At 24.3% G+C, this 21,413-nt stretch overlaps 2 protein-coding genes across 2 annotated transcripts; one reads left to right on the top strand and one right to left on the bottom strand.

Annotated features, from left to right (window-relative positions):
- The first annotated feature begins 37 nt into the window (after window positions 1-37).
- Window positions 38-17,145, top strand: LOC128962673 (FH1/FH2 domain-containing protein 3-like). The gene is made up of 10 exons (XM_054309068.1): window positions 38-284; window positions 387-539; window positions 11,256-11,351; window positions 11,457-11,562; window positions 12,025-12,119; window positions 12,415-12,526; window positions 12,623-14,424; window positions 15,529-16,542; window positions 16,606-16,954; window positions 17,018-17,145. Exons 1-10 carry the CDS (start codon window positions 57-59, stop codon window positions 17,098-17,100), a joined length of 4,038 nt encoding a protein of 1,345 aa, XP_054165043.1. The 5' UTR covers window positions 38-56; the 3' UTR covers window positions 17,101-17,145.
- A 2,351-nt stretch (window positions 17,146-19,496) lies between these two features.
- LOC128962459 (gamma-glutamylaminecyclotransferase C-like) lies at window positions 19,497-21,324 on the bottom strand. Its single transcript, XM_054308833.1, has 5 exons — window positions 21,279-21,324; window positions 20,314-20,369; window positions 20,078-20,223; window positions 19,624-19,856; window positions 19,497-19,533 (listed from the first exon to the last, which is right to left on the bottom strand). The coding sequence occupies exons 2-5, from the start codon at window positions 20,354-20,356 to the stop codon at window positions 19,497-19,499; spliced, it is 459 nt and encodes a 152-aa protein (XP_054164808.1). The 5' UTR covers window positions 20,357-20,369; window positions 21,279-21,324.
- Window positions 21,325-21,413: the final 89 nt, after the last annotated feature.

Raw genomic sequence — 21,413 nt, 5'->3', positions numbered from 1 at the left:
CAGTGACTGATTTAGACACAAATCTTAAGACAAATCAACTATCGGTCGAACAGTTTATGAAAGATGAGGCGCGAAATAGTCTGAGTTTATTCATAAGTAAATGTCAAGATATCGATGAAATGATAGGTCCGACCTCTCCTATCAGTCCAAATCAATTATCACACTTTAATTCTTCACATTTCTCTCAAATATTTGAGAGGATTGATGAAGAAGACGACAGCGATTCAGTGGCAGTCGATGTATCAGATGTTAAAGTTCACTACGGATTAGCTATTAAACCAACCGTAATGTCTTAATTTATATTATTGATTAAAAAAATATTTTATAGTTTTTGACAATCAGTTTAATTAGCAATTCATTGATTAATTGATATTTTTGTTGTTCAGGTGGAGGCCTATACTGAAGAAATAGATTCCAGTGCTGTCAGGATTAGAGAAAATAAAGCTCTTTCCGGACATTTATCCAAAATTAGTGAAGAAATTGAGGACAACTTCACTGAAATACATGTGAATCCAGTTTATGAAAACAGTTTTACAAAAGTAAGAAACATTTTTCGCTTGTTTTTCTTATTTTACATAACTTTTTATTATTGCCATTAATTGCCTTCATCTAAGATTTTATTAAATTTTTAAAAATATATATTATATTATTATATGTTTATGTAATTTAATACAATTTTTTTAATCATGTTATTTATTCGATTATTTGTTTAGTCCATTAAATCGATATTTATAGTATTATTTCTGTATTATTAGTTTTAAAACAGCATTTCATATACATATTGTATATACAGTACATAAATTAGGCAATATCTACTATAAATTATTGAATACATTGGATTTAAATATTTATTAATAGTTTCAAATATTTTTATATTAAATACAATATTCAGTTTTTATTATTATAATTATAACTTTTGTAACATAACTGTTCTTATTATTATCATATTTAATATACTCTAAATGTTTGTAGGAGTGGTTAAACAATAATTTATGAAATATTTAAAATTTGTAAATTGCACACAAACACTCAGAGAGAGAGAGAGAGAGAGAGAGAGAGAGAGAGAGAGAGAGAGAGAGAGAGAGAGAATAAATTTATATAAAAATACAATATTATAAGTAAATGTACGGTACATTTAAAATGAATGTGACATTTAAATTAGAAAATTTAAATTTTGTTAATTATTAACAGTACAGTCATAACAGTATAGTATAAGAAAATTAAATATTGAAGTAGTCTTAATGATAGAGTAAAAGATGAATATTTAATGATATGTGATAATAGAAATATTGTAATACTGTAGATAACTACATAATATGTAATACATATTATCATTGTTGTAATTGATAGAAAATAGCTATAAGCAACTAATGGCAATTACATATATACTGCTTTTTAAAACTTGTAAAAATTTAAAATCATAATTTTAAATCAATTAAATGTTTATAAACTGGTTGTTAGTTGTTGTTGATGTTATAGTAGTTGTTGACTCATATATAAAATATTAGTATCATTTAAGTGTTGTTGAAAAGATGATACAATTTTTAACAGATTTGGAAACAAAAAATCTAAAATTTGAAATCAATTAAATGATTTATCATTTTATAATTTTAGCCTCATATCACATATTTTAAAATGCGATTGTAATCTAAAACTTATTTTACTTTTTGATATAACGATTTAATTTTTTATATTTCTATTTTAACTTTTTCAATAAGCTTTAATTAGTGATTAATATTATATGACATAAATGTTTTTTATAATTTATAATAGTAGCTCCAATTTTTTTAGATGATCTCAAAACACACTGTTATTATTGCTATTAACATCATTGCTATTATTATGATTATATTATTAAAATAATTAAACTTTTTATTTGCTGTTTGTCTTTTTAATATTTAATTATTATTATTATTATATCAAAAAAATAAATAATAATAATAATTGCTAAACGTTTATTATAGCGTTTAGTTATGCAAATTAGTTGTCATTCATTATAGCTTTTGAGGCTTTTTATGATATTTAGAAATTAATGAATTCTATGTATTCAATACACACTAAATGATGATTAACTTAAAAAAACTAAATACACTCTTAAAAAATATATTATATATTGTATATAATGTTTGATATAAACATATTTATTGACATACTTTTAATTAAATGCTTTTTTACCGGTATTTTCATTGATTAACGTGTGGGCAGACTTGCACTTGAATTAGTCGAGTATTTTATAACATTTCATTAGTTATTTAATCTTTATTTTCATAATTTATTTATATATTTTATTGATGTTCTTAATATTGTTATATTATATATAAATCGATAGTACATTTTCATCTATTTTTATTGTTGACCACTAATTAGTTTTTTATTTATTATTGTATTTAATAGTATAAAAGTTATTTGTATAATTAAGTTGAAATTGAGTTGTATAAAAGATATTTAATAGTTTATAAACTGTTTTTTTAATTAATAATTATCATTTTTTAATATTTAGAAATTATTTTTATTGTATTGAATTTAATGTATTTAAATATGAAGTCAATTATGATGACAAATACCATTTTAGTCATAGACCTAAGTGTCGGTTATTGTTTCCAATTTGCTTCAAATTTCACACACTATTAGACACAACTAGTAAAATCTCACGAAAGTATAGTCTGCGTGAGTCACGACACTAACGGGACTTATTTTAATATATATTATTCATAAAACAATTTAATACTACTTTAAAAGAATTGAAATAAATATATATAAATTCATTCTTAAAAATTACGTTTACTTTAAATTAATTTATTAATTATACAAAATGATTATCTATTTGACAATTATCTAAAATTGAGTCGATATATCAATAGATTATAAACTATACCGTATATGATATACATTGTATATTATACAACATCTATAAATTGGTTAATTTGTTAATAATAGCTCAGTTTGACGATTCCTATACTAATATTTTTAATACAATTACTAAGAAACAAATGCGCAAAGTTATAGCGCATAGTTAGCTAAGTAATCCTAAAGTATGTCTTTAAGCTGAACGGGTCTTATATTTATAATATTAAAGAGAAAAAATATTGTGAATATTGTAAACATTTATTATTAATCTTACAAAGAGTTGTTTTTAATATAAACTGTTTTAAAATTTTAGTATTATTAAAAAACTGACCACCTTTGAGACATAATTCAAAATAGTTAAGTGGATTATATTAAAGTGAGATAAATATCGCTTTATTCAAATTTCGATAACATTTTTTGCTATCATAAACAAAGATCGACCCATTTTTTTGTTTAATAATAACAAATTAAAAACTATTATGAATTGTGATTTATATCTAATTTCTACATAATTGTATATCATATAAAATATAATATTTGATGATAAATTAATAGATTTATAGTAATATAAAATTAGTGTATTTTATGTTTTTACATTATAACCACACTCTTATATATTTGTGAAAAATTAGAGATCAATATTTCATTAAATAATTAAATGCTGTATTTGTCAATATATAAAATATTTTATGCTTACTTTATAATGTATTTTCAAACCCTATACAAAGTTAATAAAAAGCTAATAAAGGAAATAAACTTTTTGAAATAGTATGAATTTAAAAATAAAATTACTCTCTTATCATAGTATCTGTTAGTTATTTGACAACACAAACTAAAATAGCCCCAAACTATATTTATTATTAATTATTTTAGATATAAAATATTGCTATTATTATACATACATTTGATTGGAATTTAATAATAATAATAGATATTGTTTAAAAAGTGAAAGTATTGATATAATGACATACAATAGCAATGAAATATAATATATATTACAGTATTATTAGAAATGCTTCAAATATTTTCTATTCAATTGGTATTCTTTACATCAATTAGTCTATTGATATGATATGTTAAAACCAAATGACATGCTATTAGTGTTGAGATAATGAGTACAAATTACTTAATAGACATCAATATTAATCAAAAAATGAAATATTTTAGGGTTTGTAAAGGTAATAGTTTTTTGATAAAAATATAGTAAAGTGTGTGTGTGTGTGTGTGTGTGTGTGTGTGTGTGTGAAATGAGTGAATTGTGTGCACATATTTGTAAGATTGGTAATATTAAGGTATATTATTATATTGTATGTACTGTATATACTGTAATACTTGTATTGCCTTTATTGTGGTGGTTGGCATTGCACTGGCAGTCAAGTAAAGGCAATGACAATCAGTGATGCATTCAATGACTTGTTATATCACTGAAAATAATGGATCAAATAGTAAAAACGTGTTGAAGTGCTACTAACTTTCATCTGAATTTCTCCAATTGTATTCAATATCGGACTCAAAATGCCAACAATTTCTCTTCAATACGGGTTAATCACATGTCTATCGCTTTTATAGGTTTTTCACTTTAGATATCAAAAGATACTTAATATACAACAACCGTCACTTGTCTAACAACTTAAGGGATCACAAAACTCTGCGATCAAATGTAATGTTAATATTTTAAATAAAAGTATTTTTTTAATATAAAAAAATCTTGTTGTGTAGTCCGGAGTCCGGAATCCGGATTATATTATAGTAAATGCGACAAAAACTATTTGATTAGACATTAATTAAAAGTAAATACATTACTTATATATCATATAAATTACTTTCTGTTTATATTTGTAAAATACAGTGACCTTTTATAAAGAATTTTTCATATTTTTGATCATAAATTGAATTGAATTATATATTATTTAATGAACAACTCATTACAACTAATTTTATAAGAAGTCTATTGAGTATTAGAATAATAAAAATTTGTGGATTAAATTGATATTTGATTTAGACATTCATAACATTGAGATAAAAGGTAAACATTTTATACGAAAACAAATATTTTAAATATTATTTAAATTCAGTAAACAGTATAAATATCGGTTTATAAATATATAATTAAAAATATTTACTAAATGTATTAATATTCACAAGTTTACCGTAATAATGGGGTCATCATATAAATAACTGCCTGTCCCAGTCTAGTGTTAGGCATCTATTAAAAGTCAATCATTAAGTGCTAACACTTATCTTGGAATTAATGAATATCTTATTTATATATAAAATATAAATTATATAATAATAGCATACATAGTGAACACCCAAACCAGCTCTACCTGGCCCTGTCATGCCTTATCTGTATCTCATTTACGGTACCGGTGTCTTACCGGTGCCTTAAAATACCAACAGATATTGAACCACTAATACAAGTAATGGTTAAGGCATCGGAGGGGCATTTCATCTTTTTTGACTTAAATTTAAGTGCATCTCTGTATTTAAGTTATATAATAAGTGATACCGTATTGTATTATACAATAGGATTTAAAAACCATTTTAAATAGAAGTTTCGTTGGCGTCTAAAATATATAATAAATATATTTATACATTGACTACACTGAGTGTACCGTACATTCAGATAGTCTTTACATAACAGTCTATAAGATATGTCTTATGTATTCATGACTGGTTTGACTCGTGAAACTTGTTTGACGAGTCCTTAAATACTTATAACTTAAACATTTCTCTCTCTCTCTCTCTCTCTCTCTCTCTCTCTCTCTCTCTCTCTCTCTCTCTCTCTCTCTCTCTCAAGAATTGAATTTCTTTGATTTAAAAGAGTGTCAAAAGTGTATTACAATAGAGAAAATGGAAAATATTTCTTTTCCAAGAGTTTAATGATCTAAAGATTATTTTATGTGAATTTTATAAAACAAATTATTGGTTATAATTATAAATTCCACAAACAATTAGCATTACAGTCATTTGCAAATTAGTTTTACATAACAATAGTAACAATAAAATAATTATATACTGATTAAATGAAAATACTATTATGTTTATGCAGTAAATGACAATCATTTATGACATGTAATGCATTTATGAGATGAGAGTAAAGGGAGAGAGTATTCATTATTTAGATGCGTGAACTCTACACTAATTTGTCGCAACTAATCATTTATGCATTTATTTGCACTCATAATATGGATATTATAATACTGAATGCATAGATTATTTGCAATTCATTAAATAAATTACATAAATACAAAACAATAAAGTTTTTATCAATATATTTATAATATCGTGTGTGTAAAGTGTTATACAGTATATCATTTTGTTTATAAATATAATGAGATATAATTAAAAATGTTTATTATATTTTGTTGATTTAACTCGAAATCTGAAGTTACCATATGTTTCTATAAAAAACAATTTGTCATAAAGAGTTGTCAATAGTAATAAAGTATATATTTATATATATCGCTCTCTTTCTCTCTATTTTTCTCAGCTTTCTTAAAATGATTTAAATGCAATTGCTTTTAAAAATAATTTGTTATTTTCATATACAGTACTGTTATGCAAGTTTTTGTGTGTATTTTTTATAAAGTAAAATTGTTAGTTACGTAAGTTTAAGTTGGCATTCAAATAGTTGACACGTTTTAGTGGTCTCGATGTTCAATACAACTGACATTTAAGTACTACTCGTTAATAAATAAGATGTTTTTTAAGGACTAATAAACAAAAATAAGTCTATTTATAACAAAAGCTAATTTCGGTTTTCTTTATATTCTTTAACTATTAAATATTAATGTCTAATATATTAGGCAATCACTGCCACAATCAATCAATTCTTTTTATTTTCAAATCAATAGATTAAATAGATCTTCAATTTAGATCCTATTATATGAGAGTAAACTTTTAATAGATATTTATTGCAATATTTATTATTTGCGGAAAATAATATTTTTTGGCACATTTTTTCTGAATTATATTATTTGCGGAAAATATGTTTTCTTCAATTTATAGTTTATTAAGTAATTATGGGCAGTGATGAATAAACTTCGTAGCGATAATGAATTTTCAATTGATGTTAATAAAACTACTAAACTATTAGATGATAGATGTGTGATATAAATTGTTTAAAATAAAAATAAATAGCAAACTATCAATAATAGATATAATGTAGGAAAAATCTTTTGTTGTTTGTCTGTTTCAATAGAGTATATTAATACAGTTTTTTAGTAAATAATCTCATAACTCCATCACTGCATATAATTTACATGAGATTTATTATAAATTATGTAAATTATAACAAAGTGTTAACTTTTAGTATTAAATATATTAAAGTGTTATCTAAAAGTAGATTAGTTTGAAAGATAAATATTTTAGAACAAATAAATCTAAAGTCAAATCAATATAAAATAAATAATAACTAAATTCATTGCAACACATATTTAATTATTAATAGCATAAACTTGATTGTCTATAATTAATAAGGAAATGAATTATTTTTTAAAATTTAGTTTGATTATTACAAAAATTGTGTTTTTTGATTTAATCAATATTATCATTTAAATGTATTTATATCAAATAATAATAATAATCGTTAATAATTTTCAACAGCTAAAACTTGAAATATTCATATTTATTTTAAAAATGAAATGCCAAATAAAATTTTATTTTATTAAACCAAATAATATACAAAAAAACAAATTTTATAGCTTTAAGCAAAACAATATTTACATTCATATAAATTTATATATATATCAAATTAATTTTGTAATACAAAATAAGTATACAAATATAAAAAATTTAATTAACTTAAAATAATAGAAATAATTTAAATTTATAGCTATTAAATAACAGTTATTCTCACATTAAATTGCAAAACATTGATATTCCTCACGAGTTTTGAGCGCTTAATTAGATTTGTTGAGACATTTTTCTAACTCAATGCCATAAATATATTTACATTATTTTTACTAAACTGTATGTCTCATAGATATGAGGTACCGGAGAATTGGTCATTAAATTGGTTTTATCTTAAATTTTAGAAATATTTATAATTAGAGATACATTAAAGAGATACAGTAACCAAGATTGTGTGGCAATCAAGTTATATATACTGTATATACAATATATATATATATGCGGCATAACTTTTTGGTATTTCATATACAGGTATAAATGTAAACTATATTAAGCACTTAATTTACGTATTTCCTTGAGATATGTCTCAAATGAAATGAATCAAATAAATTAAACGCATTTCTGTGTTGATCTTAAATAAACATGTTTTTCATAAACATTTTTAAAAAAAGAACTATACATTTATGTAAAGTTTTGTTATGACTTTTAATTAAATCATTTTTCATACAGTAGTTTTGTCAGTATTTTTTTTAGTTAGTATAATAATAATTATCTAAAAGTTACTAAATATTGCAAACATTGCAATACTTATTACACAGTTTGTATGACTTTTGACTTATAATTAAAGAAGAGTTCATTTACCAAAAAAAATCGCTTTTTAAAATAAAATTTTTATTTATGTCTTTTAACTTATTTTAAAACATCACACAAACACATATGACTTACTATTTTAAAATCAACTAAAGTATAAATTATAGTATATTTTTAAGTTTATTTTTGTGATAACTTTATTAATTACATTCACTCTGAAAAATACTTTTACTTTACAATCGTATGATTTATTGATAAATAACTTCTTTTCCTTTTTTCTCTTGATATTCAAATTATAAGGATTTTGAGTGATTTTATTATTTTTATATACTTTTATTAATGTTATTTAAAAGCTTAAAGTAAAATGAAATAAAATAACATAATATATAAGATTGTACTCAATATTATGTTTCTGTTTTTAACTCATGATTTTTTGTATTTATTTAATATATTAGTGTGTGTTTGCAAAGCACTCAAAAATATCAATTCATTTAATTAAAGTATTTTATATTAAGTTTTGTATTTATTTACTGTTTAAAACTAAAGTAAATAACAATTGTAACAAAAATATCCAAAATTAGTAGTGCTTTACACTCTTTATTACTCATATTTATATGTTATTTTAATAGTAATTATATCATATATTATATTACTATAGAAAAGTGTAAATAAAAAATTTAATGATAACATTATTTTGAAAACAAATTTATTTTTGAAATATTTTGCAAATTTAAATATTTTATGATTCATAAAATATGAAATTAGTCTTAAAATCTCTTATTTCTGTAATTAAATCAAAGCTATAGAGAAATACTTTACTATATTTGAAGCGATTAAAAGTTAATAACTCTTTCTCTGATCAAATCAAGTCAATAATGATAACAAATAAATTTTTGTCACTAAAATAATTATTGATAACTTAAATGATATAATTAATATTTTCCAAAACAATATAAAACAATTAAATTAAGTGTTAATTCATGTGATGAGTTATTTCATAAGTTTTGAGTAATTGAATAATAGTTTCGATACGGACTTATTAGTCGATTCTTTAAATTAAAAATTGTTATTTAATTACATATAACACATACTCATATATATATCGTATATATACTGTATTTGTTTATTATATTGTATCGCTTATGTGTAGAAATTTGTTGAGACTATTGGTGCATAAGTCTGGAGGAAATTGTGAGAATAGTTTTTTGGTAGACAACTGAAAAAAGAGAGTTAATCAGTGTTTGACTTATTGGGAATGTAATGAATCAATACATTGATTGTATATTCAATTGTATAAACCTATGATATATTATAGTAAATCAAGCGTTTAATAAAAAGTGATCACTTGTTGAACCAAAGCCTTGTATCCTAACATCTAATTTGAAAATATATATATATAATATACCGCATTATTTACTACACCTGACTGTATATAACTATAATACTGGTATTTGACTGAGCCCTCTATGACCTTCAATGACCCTAACCTTAAGGCAAGTGCATTGGCGATAGTATTCATTGATATATGAATGCTAAACATTATTTGAGGAAAGGGCTCAATGTTCGGCTTAAATATATATTTGTGTCCACTGTTTGTCATTTTTTATATTTTCTACTATTAGTACTATTACTACAACAACATCATCAACAACAACAACAATCATATAAGCAATTGTTGAATAGTTGATAGCATATGAGTTGAATTCATAAAACTTGAATGTAGATTGAATTTAAATTATATGTCATAAGAAAAATAGTAAAGTATATTGAATTTAACAATTTTAATATAACCGCACAGTAATCAACATACCTAACCATTGAACCAAACTTTGAACTGAGTTTATGTCCCACTGCTTGTTATTATTTCAATTTATATACTGTATATACAGTACAATCAAATAAATTTTTACATATAAAACTATGTTTTATTAATTATGTAATATATTTTATATATAATAATAAAACAATCGATTCTAACTTGATTTAGATAATAATGATGAATAATATTATTTATTAGTCACTATATATAAATAGATCATAAATATAATAAAGACCGAAATATCATTTTAATAATAATAATAATTTTATATGAAATATTTGCTAATAAAAATTTCTATTTTATAAATAATAAATGTTTTTAGTCAAATTAGTAGATAAAAATATATTGAATAATTCATTCATCATTGAAATAATGATAATTATAGTCAAATATGTTGATAAGTGATACATGTATGTTACGTGAATAAAAAATAAACATTCAAAATGAAATATGTGGGACATATTTGAGATATTTCTAGATTTATTGTAATTAAAAAATTTAATGTAAAAGTAAAACTTATCATTAAGTGTCTTGATAATGAAATATTTTATATGCAGTTTATATATATACCTGAATTATTATAACGGTTATAAAGATAAACTTTAGACAAAGTTTGGTTATCAGTAATACTGTATATTAAATACTAGTTATGAAAAAAGCTTTTATTATAATATCATATACCGTATGATATATAACAACAAAGGAGTTGTTTAATACATGTGTTTACTAAAATTGTTAGTAAATTTGTGCTAAAATAGTGATCAATTAGCACATGTTATAGTAAACTAATTTAGTTGGATATTATAGAAATTGGTATAAAAATAACCGGTTTTTTGATGGCAACCGAAAGATCATAATACTAGTAGTGGTGGTGTTTTTAAGTCTGTGTTGAGTCTCTGCGATACGATATTTACTTTAGTCATCATAAGGTATTTCAGTGGTCCCTTTGTTATCACAATTTGCTTGAAAAAAGGTAAAGCAATTGTGAAAAAAAAAACTTTTTAGAAACCAGTTTCAAGTGATTGAGTATAGAAAACATGCGCGCATTGAATGGCAAACCATCTCAAACCTGGGCAACAGTTCCCACTCTCATGAAGTAACTCTCAGATATACTGTAGTTGTTGTTTTGGTTTGTATACTTCAGGCACAGGAGATGGTAAAGAAGTTGATAGAGAAACTGTTAAACTCAAGCGGACGAGAGCTCAGGAGAGCACTGTTTTCATTAAAACAAATATTTCAGGTATCAATTGAATACATTTATTATTATTTTTATATAAATGATTGACAATAATCTCAATGATTCAATCATATGTTTGATGTGTCAAATGATGGCAAAAACAAAAAGGATGACAAAGATCTGGTACATGAGTTCATTGTCCACAAAGGACTCGCTTGTCTTATTAAAGTGGGCTCTGAAGCCGATCAAAATTCTCAGAATTATATCTTAAGAGGTAAGACATTACGACACTCCAGTTGTTTATGTATATACAGTATGTCTTCATATGTTAACCGCTATACCTGTGCTTTATATTATTAATACTACGAAAACTATTTTTAAATAACTTTTATAATTCATAAGCAATTATTGCTTTTCTCTAAAATCTTTATTCATTATTTTTGTGCTCAAAATAACAAATACTATATTTGAGTCCACAATATACTCGTTTAATAATTATATATATGGCTTACAGTTTGTCAGTGACTCAAATAAAAAAAAAGTTTTGATTACAATTGTTGGTCAGACAACATAACAAACACATAGATATTACTATAAATGATATTTATAACTTTAAGCTGTATATACTGTATATTTATATATATATATATATATACAATATATTGTGTTTATATAATACCTTATACTGTAGTACTTTAAATAATATAATCCATTCTTTATGATGTTATTATACTAGCATTAGGACAAGTGATGCTTTACGTGGACGGCATGAATGGTGTCATTGAACACAATGAGACCATTCAATGGTTTTATACTCTCATCTCATCTCAGGTAATATATACTCATAAAAAACATTTCAATTTAAGGACTCATCACTTATATAATATATTTATATTTAAGTCCTTTTTAGTGTCATAAATGATAGTATTGCTACTTTGCCGTTAGTTTCATAACTATTTTTAATCACTATTTTTATTACTGTTTTTTTATAATAATGTTATGTGAAAATTATTTAAAAAGTTTTAACTATATATATATATATATATATAAATTGCTGAAAATCCCATGAATTCATATTTATATATTAATCTTATTTATACTCATGTGATGTAATTTGCATCTATAGTACCGATTAGTTGTAAAAACAGCACTAAAACTACTTCTGGTATTTGTTGAGTACTCGGACAGCAATTGTTTGCTTTTAGTCAACTCTATAGACACCGTTGACTCCGAAAGAGGTATTATTTGGACCACTATTTCAAACACATTCACAGATATTTTGTTATTATTTCTTTACATTTTTTTGTCGTTTACTTTTAACTTCATTGTTAAAGGATTGAAACCGTGGACTAATATAATGAACATAATTAGTGAAAAAGATTTGGCAGACATTGAGTTAATTATTATTTCAATGACTTTGATTAATAAAACAATGAGTGGACTTCCAGACCAGGACTCGTATTATGACGTTTCCGATGCACTCGAAGATCAGGGAATGGAGCGAATTATTCAGCACTATATGTCCAAACAGGGAACTGATAAGGAATTGTTACAACAGTTCCGCACATATGAGACAGTCCTGAGACATGAGGACGGCGATGACGACGGCAGACCTGAGACCCAGAAAATGATTGTTCGCCACAAAAGTAGTATCGGAATCGATAAGAACCGACGTAAGAGTAGACGTCATTCGTTTGGAACCATTCAGTCAGTCGGCAATAATCATAAGACACAGATTATGACTAATGGCAACAAAAACAACGGCAATCTTCCGTCGTGGCAAAGAAAAGTGATTCAACAGACAGAACAGTACAACAAAAAATTAATTAACAACAACAACAACAATGTGAACACAAATGACTTCGAAGACATTCATACAAATTTAAGATTAAGAAAGAGCTGTGATTTGCGTCAAAAGTGTTTGATTAAAGAACATGAGATTAACCAAAGATCGAGTATCTCTTCGTGCAGTTCTAACAGTTCTGCCGACTCTTACGGAAGTTTTGCCTCTTATGGCAGTTATGGCAGCGGAGAAGAAAAGTTATCAGCCGTTGAAACCATCAAAATTCTTCCGCCATCAATGTTTGACAAGAATGTTGATGACAATAACAAGAAGAATCATCAGATCTCATATCACAGCAAACAAAATATTACAACAAATCAATGGGAAAATAATAATAATAACACTTCTTTTAATAATTTAAATAATAATATCAATAGTAATAATAATTATGTGAAAAATGATAATTCAAATGGTGTTAAGTCAAAGTTAAATGATATAACCTCTCATATTAGTGGACAGTATGTTGTGAACAAACAGACAGTGAATGATAAAAAGTGGATGATTTCGACGTACGCTAAGAACTTTGAAGAGCAGACAAATCTAGTGAATGGCAAACAAATGCCAATTAATAACAACTGGAATTCAAATACCAATACCGACAGTATAATTGAAAATCATTTAAAATCCTCAAACAATGTCCGCACAATTAAAGAGAAAATTATGAAACCAGTGATAAACACAACAGTGACCGACCCTATGATTAGTGGAAGTCTACAGAGATTAATCAGTGCCAAAGAATCATTATCTGATCCAAAGTGTCAGCACGAGTTCTTACAGTGGGATCAGATTGTTAATACATTGTCGCGACCCCTTCTTATCAATGATTTGGACTTTACTGATCTTAGAGACGACGACGACACCGATATCTTAATTGCCAACAGTCATGTGTCAAATACACCTCCTTTTAATACTAATAATTTATTGCCGCCCCCACCGCCACCAATGTGTAGTACACCTCCTCCCCCACCACTACCTAACTCAGGTGCAATTACACCACCGCCACCTCCATTTGCTACACGTATGGGAAACTTGTCGTCGCAATTGTTTTGTAATCAAAGGTCACAAAGTACACCATCGCCGACGCCATCACCCGATTTGTCTAATAATTCAAAGCTAATACCAAAGAATAAAAAAACAATTAAATTGTTTTGGAAAGAAGTAAAAGAAGATAAATCATTATTAAGTCGGTTAATGAAGAAGAAGACTATTTGGGATGAAATCAAAAGCGTTTCGGTCGACACTCAACGTCTGGAACACCTGTTTGAAAGTCGGGCCAAGGAGTTAGTCAATAAGGTATGTCCTCTTTATGTTCAACTCATGTTTTTCATGCATTAAATGACCATGGCTTAGGTATATACTGTATATATATATATATATACAATAAATTTATATATACTTAACATTAGGTTGCCATTGATCAGTGTATTGTTTTTACAACAAAATTAGGTTATTACTGAATAATAACTTTTCTAATATGATTACTGAATGCATGACATTTACTAAATTGCATTTAACTATTATAACATTATATACTAAATATTGGATGCAATTTGATGTATTGGTAATATATTAATACTGTACTATATATTAATAAGTAATGCATTTTGTGCAACCAGGAAAAGTGTCCAGGCATTTATTTGCATATAAATTTATAATATATTATAAAATGTTATACTTTATAGTTATAATGATAATAATAGTAGTAGTATTATAGTTGTTGTTGTTGTAAAAGTTAACAAAAAGATTTATTTTATGAGATATGCATATCTTATGCTCTTATTTTAAAAATAGTTTGAAAGTAGTATACATGAAAAGTGTGTTAACTAGTTTACTTGAAATACTGTATTATTTATTATTATGTTATTTATAATAAAATATGTTTTTCCTAAATGTTTACGTAATCTCTAAATTCTATCGCCTATTCAAGGATTTTATATGTGAAACACGTTTTGCATAACATATGAAATCTACATATTTTTATAAATAAGTTCACGTATTGCTATTGTTGAATATAAATTCCATTGCTTATTTTTTTTAATTAAAGTATCATGGTAACATAATTTTTATGCATATATAGATATAATATTAATAGTTAATTATACCATGATAAATAGTATAACTATTATTGAAATTAGCGTTAATTAAAACAAAATGCATTACTTCGATAATCATTAAACTAAATTTACTATAATATAACTAATTGACAATTTTTTCGGGCAAACACTTAATATTTTTTATTTTTATTTTTTATTGCTGCAACTTATTTAACATAAATATTTTTGAATGAATCGCTTAAATAGGAGGTAAGGTTTTGTTTTTGCAAAGTATTTAATATAATATATTTAATATAAATGTAAATGTAATTAAAACTAATTGAATTTAAACAAAAATGTATAGAAAGGTCAGGAATCGTCAAAAAAGAGTGAAATACTAGTGTTGGACACTAAGAGGTCGAATGCAATCAATATAGGAATGACAAAACTACCGCCGCCTCACATCGTCAAGACTGCTATCTTGAAGATGGACTCAACTATTATGAACAAAGAAGGTATTGAAAAGATATTGTCAACAATGATGCCAACGGACGACGAGAAGAATAAAATACTTGAGGCACAGAACTCCAACCCAGAAGTGCCGTTAGGATCAGCTGAGGCTTTCCTGTTGACTCTCTCTTCAATCACTGCTCTCGAAGCACGACTCAGATTGTGGGCGTTTCGCTTAGATTATGATTCAATGGAGAGAGAAGTGGCCGAACCATTGATGGACTTAAAACAAGCGACGGCTGAACTGGAAAAATGTGAAAGTTTTAGGATTGTTTTGGGAACTCTGCTGGCAATCGGTAACTTTCTTAATGGTGTCGAAGTAAAAGGTTTTCAAATCGATTATTTATCGAAAGTACCCGAAGTTAAAGACACGGTTCACAAAAACTCATTACTTCATCATTTGTGTCATATAGTAATGGAAAAGTATCCCAAAAGTAGTGATTTGTACAGTGAATTAGGAGCTGTTTCCAGAGCTTCGAAGAAAGATTTTGATGAAGTGTCTAAAAGTTTACAAAAAATGGAAATGGATTGTAAAGCTTCGTGGGAACACTTGAAAGTGATCGCCAAACACGACGGTTCAACGCCAATGAAAGTACGGATGTCTGAGTTCTTAGCCGATTGTGCCGAACGTATCATTGTTTTGGGAATTATTCACAGAAGAGTTATCAATAGATTCAAAAAATTTCTTGTATTTTTGGGACTTCCTTCTCATCAACTGAAGGAAACCAAACCTAACTCTGTATTGAAGATTATAAGCGAATTTGCATTAGAGTACAGAACTACAAGAGAGAGGGTTAAGGAACAGTTGGAGAAAAAAGCTAAACATAAGGAAAAACAGAAACAAAACAAAGAAAAAATTAATACAGAAGTATAATATATTTATAAATATTAAACTATTTTTATTATTATTTATTAATTTTAATTTTATTAGACAAACAAAGTTAAGGCAAAAGCTTTGGAAGCGGATCACGAACTCAAACAAATACTAATCAGTGGAAGTGATTATGAATCAGAAGGTTGTGGCGGACGACCCACCAAATGGGGTACACTTCCCGGCACTAAATTAAGGCGTCCATCGAGTGGATCGATGACTAACTTGTCAAACATTAACTCAACGACAACCCATTCCCGACCTCCCGCTCACTTCAGACACAGTGTTAACATCGAGGCCTATACTGAAGCCGACGACGAGATTATTGAGAGTTTTATGAGAACCACAACACAACCCAATCGTACTGAACCCAGAAATAGACGAAAAGTTAGATACGAAAGGGCTTCGTGTATGTTGTCTTTAATTTCATATTTTCTATATTTGTATTTAAAATTTTATTTTAATATTATAGCCGTCAATACTAGACGTACTCTGAAGAATGGTTTAGATTTATCAGAAGAGGAACGCCTAATGTTGTCCACTCTCTCCACTTGATATGATTGAGTCCTTCACTATTTTATTCGCATTTTATAAAAAACTTAACGCTTTTATCATATTTATATTTATATGTAATTTATATGTAATAATATTTTAACAAATGATTTGTTTAAACTGTGATCTCTAGTGTTTATATTTATATTGATATAATTGTAATTATCTATTTTGATAATCCACGACATATAGTGATTGAGTGATACTACAGTATTATAAATATTTTTAGTACGATTTTCATCGAAAGTGTCAATATTTAAATCAAAATAGTTTTGTTTTATTAATATTTATATTTATAAAATCGCAATAATACAAATAGCGAAATCAAAATTATGTTAATTTTTTAATTTTAATTTTTCAAAATGTTTAAATATTTATAGCAAATGAGTATGATAAAATGGATTATCAATAGATAATTTACAATGATCATTTTTATTAATAATACATTTACTAAATAGCGAGAGCTTCAAAACCAAAGTGGAATATTAGTGCTCCAAAAGATTTGTATTTATTATATATAATAATAATATTTAATAACATTTCTCTAATATTAGATTTGATTAAACTATAATATATTTTAATAACATTACAGCATATAACAAGAAAATATCCATTTTGTGATAACATTAGCTTAAAATATAAGTTTTGAGATATTGTTTTATTTCTAATATATATATATTTATATAATTATTATTTATGTTATAACTTACTTAAATAAATAGCATATCGAGTATTTTAATAATATAATAGATTTAATAGATACATAGTGTAAATAAATATATATATATATTAAGTGAAATATTGACACAAAAAAATTATTTTCATTATTTATCGGGTTTTTAACACACTTTGCAATTATGTTAACTTAATATAATATATATACAAAAATATAAATTATTTAAAAATAATAATTGAAAATGCACTACAATTTATTTGTAGTCATTAAAACAATTATTTTTCAAAAACAATATTTATAGTTTTCCTTGAAAACAAAAACATTTTAATAAAATTGAAATCCTAGTCATTCTCTCAAAACTAATAAATCAGTTGTTATAAAAAATGTGTTTTTATTTATTTAAAAATTTATAAAAAATTAAATTATATCGAAAATTGTGATTTGGCAGCGATTTTTGAAAACTATTTTGTTTGTTAATCTCTTACTTTTATCGTAGTTTAAAGTTTTTAAGTATTTATGAATACAAAAATGACCTAAAATTTTTATAACTTAACTAAAAGTTATTTAACTTTTATGAATTCAAAAATATTTTTTTTAATTACAGTATATTATTAATGAAAGTGAAGTCATTGTTATTGAAAACAACTTAATAATAACTATTTTTGAGAAAAAACTTAATAGTAGTCTAAAAAATATTGCTTAAATAATAATACAATTATTGTAATAAATAATAATGTAATAAATATATTGTACTTATATAATAAAAATTGTAATAATAATTTGTACAATAAATACGTTGGCATTGAAATAGTTATCTTAGGCATTGTTATAAATTTATAAAATTTAATGTTTGAAAAATATATAAAATATTTCACCAAAAATAATATTTTTAATACTTATGTATAGTACAGTCTTAAATTAGATGACAATCGTCCACTTATTGCACAATGAGTTGTACCGACAAAAATCAACTAAACCTATCCTTTAACTGAATTTATCATTTAGAGTAAAATTATTTGATGTATGATTTGAAAATACAAATAGTAGTGATTAAAAATTGAATATTTTGTCCATAAAATTAATATTCAGTTTGATTTACAAGTTTTAAAAGTTCCGTAAACTAAGACTAACTGTCGGTTCATACCTTGTTTTAAACAGTTGTTTAGTAATAAATGAATAGCAAGAATAATAAACTAGAGGTGAGTTATAATTTGTGCAAAACTTTAAAATAAGTTTTTTATTTAATGATAATTTTATGGATAAATTTTTCTCGAAACAGTCTATTAATAATGACAAGCCTTCGTCTACTTTTTCCCAAATAATTTATTTTATTTTATATAAATATATCAAACAAAACTGTATATTTTATTATTTATTATTTACACAATTTTTTAAAAAAATTTAAATCAGTATGTTTTCAATATATTTAATGCTTAATAAAGAGAATAGTTATACTGGTATATTAGCATTTAATGTATAATTAGTCATAAATTATTAGATTTTATTATTTTGCATATCTCACGGGTTTTTTAATTTTGATTAAAATTCATAATTACTTTATTGTACACTAGAGATAAGGCAAGATATTGAAAATCTAATATCTTATTTTTCACCACTAAATTGAATAATTATCTGTATTTTATTAAAATATTAGACAATTTAATTAAAAAATACACTCAAAATAACTGGAAAAATCCAAAAAATGTTATCCATATTAATATTTTTATGCCCACATGTCATCTGTGCTGGAAGTGGTTTCACTAAATAAAGACAAACGTTAAGACATTTTAACCTCATCTATAACATTATATTTCTCATCTGAACCATCATTATTATGATTTCGTTCAGACCTTTCCACATAAGGTAAGCCGTGATCACCATAACTGTCATAATTGCCATAAGTAATCAAATTCAACATTTCTGGCTTAAAGTCTAATAAGAAGTAAATCCATGGACTCATTTGTGATCCATCTTCTAATATAACAGGAGTTTCTAATCTCTTGTAATAAGTCGGATGGCATTCAAATTTATCCAAGAAGTCTCTCATTTTATCGTCGACTGAATAAATTTCACCACAAATTTTCTTAATAAAAGCGTTAATAAAATAATTGAATTCATATTAATAGCATATAAATAATTAAAGTTTTAGATTTAAATATATAAATAGTTTTATGTATAGAATATTTTCAATTTTGCATTTCATTATATAATTATTATACAGATTATGCAAATTAATTGGACTTAAATATTCTATCTATAAATCAATTTTTTGAATTTAAATATATTTCATATAAAATGTATTACTTTTCCAAAATCTTGTTTATTTAATAGGAAGGGTATGTTATATTTAGATGATATAACAAGTGGCCACTTGTCCACTGTCTGAGCTTTACCGACAAATTTAGAAAAACCATTGATTTTATCATTTAACAGATAATGATTTGGTTGACCTGTAATTTAATACATATTCATATACAGTAATAATGTTGAGAAACAACTCTTAATATTAATATTTATATAATATATTGTATATTTCGTACCAGTTTTAAGAGTGCCGTAAACAAAGACCAAATGTCCACTCATTTCTTATAGATATCTGAAAAATAATTGAATCCAATAATAATAATAATAATAATAATAATAATAATAATAATAATAATAATAATAATAATAATAATAATAATAAACTTTTGTTTTGAAAAAATAATGTTTACTCGAATTACTATAATATTAGAGTAATAATAATTATTTAAATTATAACTAATTACTTATTTAGTTTGAATAAATTTGCCTAAATTATATTTTTTAATTAAAATTTAAAGTCTTTTTTATATTATTTAATTATTTATTTGATAGTTGATTCAACTAAACTTTATTTTTTATATATTTCACATAAAAAATATTTATTTGATTTTGAATTTAAAATATTCAATATTCACTAATTTTTTAAGTTTACACAATACATAATTAGCTTTTGATAAAACTAGTAATTTATGTTTTATAATATTTAAATTATTAAATAATATTTAATATTATTTAAATAAAATACCAATCAATGAAAATAACCAAGATACAACTTTAATAAATATTAATTTAATATATTAATAATTCAATTTATAGAAATTGATTTAAATTAAATCTCACAATATTTGATTATACAGTGGATTAATATATTTAGATATTATATTATTTATTATTAATACATCACATTTGAAATTATGATATAAAATCTGTTTGAACCGAAACAACACTTTTTGTAAATTAATTTATCACAAATAATATCAGCGTTTTGACCTAAATATGTATACTGTATACAGTGTATAATGTAATGTATCATCAATGTTAATAAATAAGGCAAATAAAAATTTATAAAATAATTTTGATAATTAATTTTAATTGAATTTTTAAAAATATAAAAATAATCTATAATTTTAAACGATAATTGTTACAAATTAGATATTTATAGTTGCATTTTCACTATTAAAAAATGAAATATTATATTTACATTAATAGATAAATAAATTTTCTATTTTACTTCTCCTTATTATTAATAGTATGACTTAATATGCGTTAATAAATATATTTTTTATATTATAAAGTTATATAATTGCAAATTGCAATCTAAAGTGTAACATAAGTC

The sequence above is a fragment of the Oppia nitens genome, unplaced genomic scaffold (assembly GCF_028296485.1).
Source record: "Oppia nitens isolate AA-2021 unplaced genomic scaffold, nextdenovo-longstitch-racon4-pilon3 scaffold6_pilon_pilon_pilon, whole genome shotgun sequence".
NCBI classification, from domain to species: domain Eukaryota; kingdom Metazoa; phylum Arthropoda; class Arachnida; order Sarcoptiformes; family Oppiidae; genus Oppia; species Oppia nitens.
The sequence above is the reverse complement of the archived record's forward strand: the minus strand, read 5'-3'. Positions and strand labels throughout refer to the sequence as shown.